We start from the raw sequence: 11291 nt of genomic DNA, 5'->3' as shown, positions 1-11291 counted from the left end.
CGCGCGGCCGGCGTACACACCCCCGGCCGTTCGTAGACAGTGGGCGCTCAATAAGTGCCCGAGCGACTCCTTGCGCACATGCGCACTTGAACCTGACCGAGTGGTGACGCCCCCGCCCCCACCCCCAAATCGGACCCGGAGGCTGCAGCCCCGAACCAAACTTGAGTCTTAGCCTGTTTTCACTGAACCGGCCGCCGAGCCAAAGTTTCTTGCTGTTGTTTTTCCAGGCCGGGCTCCGGGACAGGCTTCTCCGAGGGAGGCCGAGCTCGCCCCAAGGCGGGAAATGCCGCCAGCCGGCTCCGGGCGCCTCCGACGGGCGCTTGGCGGGGGCGATCGAGACCCAGGCCGCGCCGCCCCGACCCGCCGAGCGTGAGCGAAAGGCGAGAGGGAGGGAACGCTGGAACCAACCTTTCCATCTTCCTTTGCTTTAATGTTGTCTTCTCCATTTTATGACATTTTACTCGATCTCACTCGTTTGTAGTTGTAAAGTGAGGCGTTATTTGCTGTTTCTGGAATTAACGTGAGAGAAAGTTAACTATTAGCCTTCAGCCCTTATGTAAACAATACCAGTTGCTTTTGGCACCGTTAGGCTCTGGCTTTTGTATAATTTGTAACAAGGAGAATTAAAGCTGAGCCATTGTGTTGCTCTGTGTTTCTCAGAGATAAGACCAGAGCCACACGGTAGTGAGAAGCCCCAGTACCGATATGTGTGAGCATATAGTCATATTTAAATAAGTTTAATGGATAAAAGAAATAAATCCCCTCCCCCCAGAAGTTTTAAAATATTTTTGGACATACTTGTTGAGTTTGCAGTCAGTTCACCTTCAATTTGAGGTATGCTGTTTTTCCTGCAGAGAGGCAGTGGGGAGTGTGTAGGAAAGGACTAAAGGCTTTGCAGTCAGACAAACCCGGTTTGCAATCCTGATTTTACTGCTGAACTAGGTTTATGACCTTCAGCAGGTTCTTTTATCTCTCTGAACCTCAGCTTCTTTATCTGTAAGATGAAATAAAAAACATAGGTATAGTGCCTAGCTCACACCAAATAAACACTAGATATTATTTCCCTTCCCCCACCGTCCACCATTTGTTACAAAAGAAAAACATCTAAAAAAAAAAAAAAAATTCCTATAGGACATTAGTTCTCAGCTGGGGATGGTTTTGCCCCCAGGAGACATTTGGCAATGTCGGGAGACGTTTTTGATTGTCACAACTGGGGGTAGTGGTGCTCCTAGCATCTAATAGGTATAGGCCAACGATGCTGCTAAACGTCCGGCAATGCAGAGGACAGCCCCATACGACAAAGAATTACCTGGTCTGAATTGTCAATAGTGACAGCATTGAGAAATCCTGCTATAGGCTAATTCTGCCATCGAATAATTCACCAAAGACCTTTTAATTCTCATCCTCAAGGAAACATTCTTGTTTTGCATTCGAGAGCACAAGAATGAAAGCATTTGGGGGACCACAGCAATTATATTAATATGCAAAGCCTGCCCTTAACATGAAAATGCAGATTCGAATTTTACATTTTATTATTAAAGGAATATTTTACCTAATTTACAACCAATGTATATTCCCTACTTATTAAGGTATCTTATGATATATTATGTATTACTACAAGTCACAAATAGCTTTTGGTTCTGTTTCCATTTTTCCTCAAACAGTGGGTGTTCACTCACTTCTGCAGATTCAGCTCTCTGCTAAGTCCCTCACCTAATCCTGAAGTTTATAACATAGTCCCTGCCCCCAAGAAATATCCAGCCTAGGTGGAAGTAGATGAATGCACATGCAACAATTAAGGAACAATACAAGATAGCATAGAATTAAGCTTTAATTGCAGCACCCAGACTAAGGTGGCACAGAGGCAAGGGAAATGAGTTCCAGCAACAACACCCAGTGCTGCCTGGCTGAGGTGTTCTGTAAATGTTTGTTGAATGAAATGAAATAGCGAAAGCTTTTGACATGAGATAGGACTCCAGCTAGTATATAATTCCATTCCAGGATTTAAACTGCTAGACTTTGTAAATGGATGTTGGTGCCTGGCTGTGAGTTTATTTTTCTTAAAACATCCAGTTCAAACTTGTAACCCAACCTATATATTTCCTAAAACGATCAAACTTTAATAAAATGGAAACAATCATTCGTTTGACAACTATGTGAGTGCCTGCTGTGTGCAGCGTGAACCAAAAGAGTCTCTAAATTTGAACAGAGCCCAAAGCTTGTTCTGTCTGAGACAGGCCATCAAAAGGCACGTGCTCTCTTACAGCATATATTGAATGAATATCCCCTTTGACGGCAGGTATGTACTTGTCAGTATGCATTCCACAGTTTTGCACATTAACACAGACTGAGAACTTTCCCTCACAAACATCCATTCCCAAACACACACCCAGCACTCAGAACCTCCACAGGGACTCCAGGCCCTGTCCTAAACACATACTGCGCAGCACACAGGACATAAAGCAGGAGGTGCTTAGAAAACTCTAACTGGTTGGTTTCCAATCTTGGCTCCAGCCCCACCCCCCAGAGTAGAGCTCACCCTCCCTGGAGGCTGTCCCATCCTAGAACTGCCCCTTACCTTGGCCCCCTATTAAAATGTAGGCATCTGGTACCTCCTTTCCATCAAAGTCATTAGCTTCTCAGAGAGCATCTCCCATTAAGCTGGGGTTCAGCAAAGCAGACCTAGGCCTCATCTCATGTTATATGGACACATTTAGAGGAGATTTTCAGGGCACTGTGAGTCTGAAGTTGCCACAATCTTCCATCCCCTGATGTAACACTTTCCAGGCTTGCCTCCCTCCAATCCATGCTTTACACCAGCCTCTTTCCTCTGCTTCAGACTCCTCCAAGGCTTCCTGTAGCTTTTATAATAAAGTCCCAGAATTGCTCATTAAGATCCTTCATGGTGGGGCTCTTAATTAGTTCTCCAGCCACTACTCGCGGCTCTCCGCCTCCAGCCCCTTCACCCTGCACTCCATACATGCTAAACTGAACTTCTGTCCTTTGCCTGAACAGACATTTTCGTTGCTTGACCCATGCTCTTCTCTCCGCCCCGAACACCCTCCACCCCCTCTCTCATGTCTTTATCTGGCTATCCTTCAGAGTCAGTTTAGATAGCACTTTCTCTCGCCTCCAAGGCTGGATTAGGTGCCTCTCCTTTAAGTCCAGTAGGACCTATACTCACTCCCCCGCCCAGTGCATTGGACCGAAATCTCCCTTCCCCTGTCCTAATTTCCCACAACACTGAACATCCTAGGAGGACAAGGAGTGTGTCTTGTCGCCATGGAATACCCAACATGTGGCAGAGTGCCGGGCGTGGGGTAGGCACTTGATAAACACTGGTGAGTAATGAATTGCTGGTTGAAACCTGGGGAGTGACTACAGCTTTTCCATCCATGGTCCAGGCAATTCCTAGTTGGAAGCGTGCCTCATGCTGAGAAGATGTCAGGGCTGGTGAAGACTTTCTAACCACTTATTTAGAACAGGACGCAGCCTATGGAATGAACTGAGTTTTCAGGTTCCACCAGAGCCTCACTTTATACCTAACCTGGCTTCTTGAACACCAGTGATCTACCTAACACCTCCACTTGGATATCAGATTGGATCTCAAATGTCCACGTCCAAAACCAGAGTTTGATTTCCCTCCCAAATCGGCTTCTCCCTATCTCGGTAAATGGCAATTCCATTTTTCTAGTTGCTCAGGAAACAAAGAAACAAGAAAACCTTGGAGTCCTTTCTTTAATCCTTAACTCCTTTCTTTTTCTTTTACTACACATCGAATCCACCAGAAAATCCTGTTGATTCCATCTAGGAAATATATCCAGAATCAGTGACATCCCTCCATTTCCAGCCCTCCATCACTAGGCGGACCACCATCTCTCTGAGCTGGATTTCCACAATAGGCTTCTACCAGCTCTCCCTGCTTTTTCTGTTGCCTCCTTACACTCTGCTCAACACCATAGCGGCCAGAGTGATCCTTTTAAAACCTAAGTCAGATCACATTACCATTCTGTTCAAAACCTTCAACTGCTTCCCACCTCCCTCACTGCAAGGCCCCCAGTCAACTCTCTGGTCCCACCACCCACCACTCTTCCCTGGGTCCCCCAGTGCCAGCCACACTGGCCCCCTTGCTCTTCCTCAGAGCCACTTCCAATTCAGTCTTTTCAAGGCTGTTCCTTTGGGCTGGAATGATCTTCCTCCAGATATCCACATGGCCAGCTCCGTCACTTGACTCAGGTCCCTGCTCAAAAGCACTCTTATGAGAAAGACATTCCCTCACTAACCTATCTAAATAGCACCACCCAACCATCCCTTGGCCCAGCTTTATTTCCCTTCCTAGCATTTATCACCACCTGACAGCCTGTTTCCACCCACTCGACTATAAGTTCAAGGATAGTAGTGACTGTAGTTTTGTTTACTGTGTATCCCCAGCTTCTAGAACAGTGTCTAGCATATGGTAAACATTCAAGAAATAATCACGAGGGACTTCCCTGGTGGCTCAGTGGATAGAACTCCACGCTCCCAATGCAGGGGGCCCGGGTTAGATCCCTGGTCAGGGAACTAGATCCCACGTGCATGCTGCAACTAAGATTTGCATGCCACAACCAAGGAGCCCACGTGCTGCAACTAAGGAGCCTGAGAGCCGCAACTCAGACCCAGTGCAACCAAATAAATATTTTTTAAAAAGAAAGAAAGAATCACGAACCAAGGATCTGGTTAGACTACCAAAAAGTTATCCTTGAACAGGTTCCTATCCACTGCTTTAATCCCAACTAGTCCCTCCAGAATTTAGCTCTCCATCAGGATACCAGCAGCCCAATCGCCTGTCACTCTGCTTCTCATCCACTTAGACCAGGGACATCTATTACCTCAGTGATACACAGTTTGAAACACAGCTTCCACATCACAACCTCAAACCAGGATATGAGTTTCAAATGAAAAGGGTAATACTGCAAATTTTGCATTTGTAGCAGACTTTATCCTTTTCTTTTGATTTAGAAAAAGTACAATGTGTCCTAGTGACCAAAACAGACCCAACACCTAGTTTAAGCTTTTCATTCTAAAAGGCACAAGACTCAGGAACTCAAACGAGAAAATCAGGGACTTCCCTGGTGGCGCAGTGGTTAACAATCCTCCTGCCGATGCAGGGGACACGGGTTCGATCCCTGGTCTGGGAAGATCCCCCATGCTGCGGAGCAACTAAGCCCGTGCACCACAACTACTGAGGAGCCCACGCGCTGCAACTACTGAAGCCCGTGCGCCTAGAGCCCAAGCTCCTCAACAAGAGAAGCCACCGGGATGAGAAGCCTGTGCACCGCAAAGAAGAGTGGCCCCCGCTCGCCGCAACTAGAGAAACCCCTCGCACAGCAACGAAGACCCAACGCAGCCAAATAGAAAAAAATGTTTTAAATAATAATAAAGAGAAAGTCAGTTGCAGTTATGCCTGAGGCAACTGGCATCTTCTCTCTGATCTACCCAATCTGTAAGGCTTTCCAGGAGAAGGTGGGCTTTGCATTTCATTGAAGAGATAGGATTGACAGGTTGCAAGTAGGCTGTTCAAAGCTTAAGGGTATCCCTGGAGTAGCTGCTTACATCTGCACAGCCATACTTTTTAACAAACAAGCTCCCACATGTGTAAGGATACTCACAGACACACCCCAGTGCATAAACACCCAGATCCTTGCTTACTTCTCCCTAGCTCTGAAACTGGGAATACAAGAAAGAGTGCATATTCACAAGGGGAAAAAATGAGCTGACTTTGGGAAGACAGACCATAAAGCCCTATAACTCTGGGTATGAAAGAATGTGTAAGCCCAGGCAGGCTCTCTGTGCACATCTGGTTTTTCCTTTTATGCTTCTGTGATTTCTATGACACAGGAAATCCATTCTGGAACAACCCTGTCTGCTTTCTAGTGAGGACATAAAAAATGAGGATTAAAAGTATGTTCATCTCACTGTTCAGGGCAGGAAGATAAAATCCAGAACAGTACCAATCTGAGGGTGGACCAGCTCCAACTTCATTCTCCATGGTGCCCCAGGGGAGATGCTAGTAACTGAGACACAGGAATGAGAGGCCTAGGAAAAACTTTCTGCCCAGGCTTAAGACTATCTAGGCATGGCTCTCACGCTGAAGCACACCAGGTACGGGAAAATATCACGTGGTGAAAATACCAGTTCCATCAACTCAACAAATACTATTGGAACCGCTCCCAATCTCACTGGGAGTCCTCCATTCGGCTTCCCCAGTGTAACCTTTGTAAAAAGAGTCTTCTCATAGAAAGTCCTTAAAATGGGCTGAAGCAGCCAGCTTTCCCACTCCAGGACATAACACAGAGCTGTTTAAGAGATAAGCAACATTAAATAAGGTGGAAAAAGACAGGAAAACTTAGACTGTGAAACTGAAGAGGACTGGGTCACAGCCCAGTGGGGTTGGGGGCTGAAGTCATCTCACCCCCGAGGTAACAAATGTGACGAGAAAAGCAGATTGGGAGAAAAGAGAGATAAGGAAAGGCAAAACAACCAGTAAGAAGCAAAACAGTGTCAGAAAAGTATGCATTGTGAATGTACCTCCATGCCACCCCTTATTTTAGTTTCTTAGGTTCCAATCAACAATAATTACTTTTCTGGGACTTTCCTGGCGGTCCAGCAGTTAAGACTCCGTGCTTCCAGTGCAGGGGGCGAGAGTTGGATCCCTGGTTGGGGAACTAAGATCCCACATGTGGCATGGCCAAAAAACCCCACAAAAACAATAATTACTTTCCTGCCCTGTGTTTTTTGTCATGTGATTTTGCTCTTAAGCCTTCTATTTTTGTTTTCCCTCCCATGGCAGTAGTACTCTCCCCACTCCACAGCTTCCCAGAGAAGGGGCTGGTGGCCTTTTCTCTGGAGAACTTGCCAGAGTTTCATTTTGCCAAGCTGTTAACCCCCTCAAATACATGCCATTTTTGTTCACTAGCCCTACATAAGGTCTGAAACTTAGCTTCTCCTTCAAATTTAATTTTTTCAAATTGAAATCATTTAGTGACAAAAAGTTTCTCCTCTTTCCATAGACCTGCCTAAACTAATTTAGATGAAAAGAGTGAGCCTTCCTGATCTTTGGTTTTCTGAAGAAAGTCAGTCAAATACTTGCCCAGGAAACCCATAATCTTACCTTGATAATATATCCATATAGTCACCATGGTGATTCTTTTTTTTTTTTCACGGTGATTCCCTACAATTCATCTAGCTTTAGGCCACATCCTGCCTTAAGAATCCTTATAATACATTAGAGTAGGGGCTTCCCTGGTGGCGCAGTGGTTAAGAATCCGCCTGCCAATGCAGCGGATTTGGGTTTGAGCCCTGGTCCAGGAAGATCCCACATGCCGCGGAGCCACTAACCGAGTGCACCACAACTACTGAGCCTGTGCTCCAGAGCCCGCGAGCCGCAACTATTGAGCCCAAAGTGCTGCAACTACCGAAGCCTCGCACCTAGAGCCCATGCTCCGCAACAAGAGAAGCCACCGCAATGAGAAGCCTGAGCACCGCAACAAAGAGTAGCCCCTGCTCGCCACAACTAGAGAAAGGCCGTGCGCAGCAATGAAGACCCAGCGCAGCCAAAAATAAATAAGTAAATAAATATTTTTAAAAAATACATTACAGTAGAAATCCTGTGAGTTAACAAAATCCTGTTCAATTATCCTTTTGCGTTATCCACCTGGGAGCACTCCGATTTGCCAATACTTGTTTTCGACATGGCCACTCACAATCTTCTCACTTATAAATTGTCGAATCACCAAATCCCAACTCTCTCCATCTGACAGTATAATTGATTGCGTCTCAGATCACCCCTGATAAGCTTTAAATGATTCCTGAGGGCAAGAGAAGTGGCTAGCACCTCACCTAGGTTTTCAGCCATTTAGCATCCAAACGTGGGAGTGAAGATCTGCCATATATAGGAACCAGATTTCTATCCAGTCCCAGACCACCCTACGTTGTTATTTGTCTGACATTTCTCTTCTTCCTTCATGGCTGACCTCCCAATCCAAACTAATCACCGAAAGAGAAAATTCACTAGCCAATAACCTGCCAAGCTTCTTTGACATGAATACTAAAAGCCAAAATGGCTGGGAAATCATTACTATCACATACTTTGGCATCCGCTGGTCCCACGGCCAACACGCTAACCCACCACTTGATAAATGAAAGTTATCATCGTCAGCGATTTCTTCTATGCGTTGTGAAAGGTGCAGGAGGTGAGATGCTATAGCACCTTTAGTGAGTTAGAAGGGTGATGAAATGCTGATGGCAAACTTGTGAAATCTGGGTGACACAGCCAGGAGAAAAACCAATTCAGGTCAAAAAAAGCCTTAAAAATAATATGTCTTTGTTGACATTTTCTTTAGGAGGAAGCCAAGAAGGAATTTCATCTCACCACACATAACAAAGCTTCCAAAAATCCTCTTTTCAAGCTTCTGTCCCCCAAAATCCTACCCCCATTAGCAGCTGTCTCTCTCCCCTCCTCCTCCTTCTGTCTTCCACTGTCCTCACCTTGTTCTCTTTGTCTCCTTACTACCCCTTCCCCTCTTTCTCCTCCTACTTCAAATGGATAAATAGCCTGCCCCTGACTTCTGTCTCTGAACTTTGTCAAAGACCTAGCAGCTGACTGAGCCAGCCAAGAATCCTCCCCGTGGAAACCAGGGAGTGGCAAGGGATTGGTATCGTATATATTGAAATTTTAATGTTTTTCTTTTCTGCTTCTCATGACAACAGTATCAGTATCAGACCAGTTCCAGTCTCTCAGGTGCCTCTATAGTTTTTTCCCCAGACCCTTAGAGTAGCTGAAAAAGTACGTGAAGGACCTGCTCATCCTTCCCTGCTCTCCTTGGACCACTGACCACCTTTTGCTCAATGGCCTACCTAGCTGTCCATCACCAGAGTCGTTTAGGAAGAAAAAGAATGATCTGTCAGGGACTCCATCTGCCTCTAAGATCCCGTGATGCCTAAGGCCACTGCCCCTTGTAGTTCAGTGTCATTTTTCATTGCATCTCTGAAACTGACCAGTCCCCTTCCCACGCTTCAGCTTGAATCCACTAATAGAGTAGTCGTTACTGGACCCTCTTTCTTTGCCCTTTCACTAAAAGCCTTCTAATAATCTCATCTCAAAAATCTCAGTCTTGGGCTTCCCTGGTGGCACAGTGGTTGAGAGTCCGCCTGCCGATGCAGGGGACGTGGGTTCGTGCCCCGGTCCGGGAGGATCCCACATGCCACGGAGCGGCTGGGCCCGTGAGCCATGGCCGCTGAGCCTGTGCGTCCAGAGCCTGTGCTCCGCAACGGGAGAGGCCACAGCAGTTAGAGGCCCGCGTCCCGCAAAAAAAAAAAAAAAAAAAAAAATCTCAGTCTTATCCTCTTCATGATTCAGACTGTTACAATAGCCCAAGGTTAAATGTTATCTATCCAACTTTTAATTTGAGTTTGTTGGCTGGTGTCCTGTTTACCATACAATAATACTGAGGAAGAATTCTATTTTCTTCTGTCTACCCATATCCGTGGGACACTTGGTATGACTCATGGGAACTAGAATACTTAAGAAGTGATAGTTGTGGCCAGCACCCAACTTCCATTATTTTCTGAGGGATAAAGAAATAATCCTGTGCCAAACTTATTAGTCAGCCCTCTCTTTGGAGACAAGTGACAGGAACTGAATTCATGCTAACTTAAGCAAAAAAATGAATTTGTTGGCTCACTTAACTGGGAAATCCAGGAGTTTATACTGGCCACAGACACAGCCAGACCTCAGGTTTAAACAAAGTTGTCAGGGTTTGTGCTCTAAATCTCTCCTTTCTGCTTGCCCCCTTTTATGAGTCCCCTTCTTTCCTATTTCAAAAGAACCACCACCACCACCACCCCCCGCAAAAAAAAGAGCTTCCTTCATACACTTGGGAAGCCTGTTGCTGGCAACTACCAACTATGACATCCCGATTTAGCAACACCAGCAGAAAACAAAATTCTCTCTCTCGCTATTCACATATTAGTTCCAGGGAGAGACTCTAATTGATTCTGCTTAGTTAAAATGCCCCACTTTGGACTACTGTTGCCAGAGGGATGGGTTACTATGATTCTGAGCCTAAGTAAAACCACAGGGAATAGAGGACTGATGTCCCAGAGGAATGAACGCTGGAGAGAGACATCACATATGTCCGCTACACAAATGGGAGGGAGGAAAGGAAGGAGAGCATCTAGGAGTCAAAGGACGCATGTTCCTGTGCTCTTTTACCAGCTGGGTGATTTCGGACATGCCACTTCGTCTTTCTGAGCCTCAGTTCCTCAGGTATAAAATGGTTACATGGTAGTTACTAGTACAATACCAAATTATATATGACAGTATCTCTGTATGGTACCAGGTGATTTTTCAGATAATGGAAAACTGACTTCATTGAGGAGGGCATTTTTTAAGAATACATTATGGAGCACTTTACATTTTACCAAAAGCTTTTTCATCTACCGTGCAAATTGGAAAATGAAGTTCAAGAGGCTGGAATGCCTAGCATATAAACTAACTTATTTGTGTAACTGTAGCCACACGCAGACACGCAAAAATATATGACGATCCTGCAACTGAATCACTTCCTGGATTAAGAAAAGTGGCAGAGACCCACTCCGAGACAACACGCACGCAGACATCCACCTCGTTAGGCAGGAGTCCCTACGAGCACGTCTGCACAGCCCTCTCCTCCGGGGAGGGGAGCCCATTCTAGGTTTAAGGAATTTCAGAGCCGAAAGGCTTGCGGGCGAGCACTAGTGCGTGCGTGCGTGCGTGCGTGTGTGTGTGTGTGTGTGTGTGTGTAGGCGGGGGGGGGGCGCTGTGCAGGCTAGATTTAAAAACCCCACACACCAAAAAAAACAAAAAACAAAACTGTCCTGGGCGTCTTTAGCTGGACCCTTCCAGGAACGCAGCGGCCTTGGCACCTTCGGTGCCGTCCCGCCTTCCGCCCCTCCTCCGCCCCACTCCCGCTCCGGGAGCTCTCAGATCCAGCTCCGTGTTTTCCCAGCCGCCCTCCCGCCCTTCGGGTTAAAGCTCCCCCGCCAGGAGTAAACAAGCAGCCCGACAGGCAGCCGGTAGGACCGGCCCCCTCTCCCCGTTTCCTGCGCCAGCCCCAGCAACAGGCCCTGCCCTTCGCGACAGGCCCCACCCCGTACCGCCAGCCCTCCACCTCTCCGCGTCCGTCGGCCTCGGCCGGGTTCGGGCAGCCGGCCCAGTCCCCGGCCCGCCCCCGGAGCCGCCTCCCTCAGGACCCCGCTCCCCGCCCGCCCGC

General features: G+C 46.9%; 1 protein-coding gene across 1 annotated transcript in view; it reads right to left on the bottom strand.

Moving 5' to 3' along the window:
* The window catches only part of ZNF395 (zinc finger protein 395), a 36750-nt gene extending 36261 nt beyond the window's left edge, over positions 1–489 (bottom strand). The window contains exon 1 of the mRNA XM_007466152.1: positions 409–489. Within this exon, the coding sequence (XP_007466214.1) occupies positions 409–446 (38 nt within the window). The 5' untranslated portion in view covers positions 447–489. The remainder of the gene's footprint in view (positions 1–408) is intronic.
* Positions 490–11291: the final 10802 nt, after the last annotated feature.

This window comes from Lipotes vexillifer, unplaced genomic scaffold (genome assembly GCF_000442215.2).
Source record: "Lipotes vexillifer unplaced genomic scaffold, Lipotes_vexillifer_v1.1 scaffold308, whole genome shotgun sequence".
In the NCBI taxonomy this organism is placed as follows: Eukaryota; Metazoa; Chordata; class Mammalia; order Artiodactyla; family Lipotidae; genus Lipotes; species Lipotes vexillifer.
Note: the sequence above shows the minus strand (reverse complement) of the source record. Positions and strands in the feature narration are given on the sequence as shown.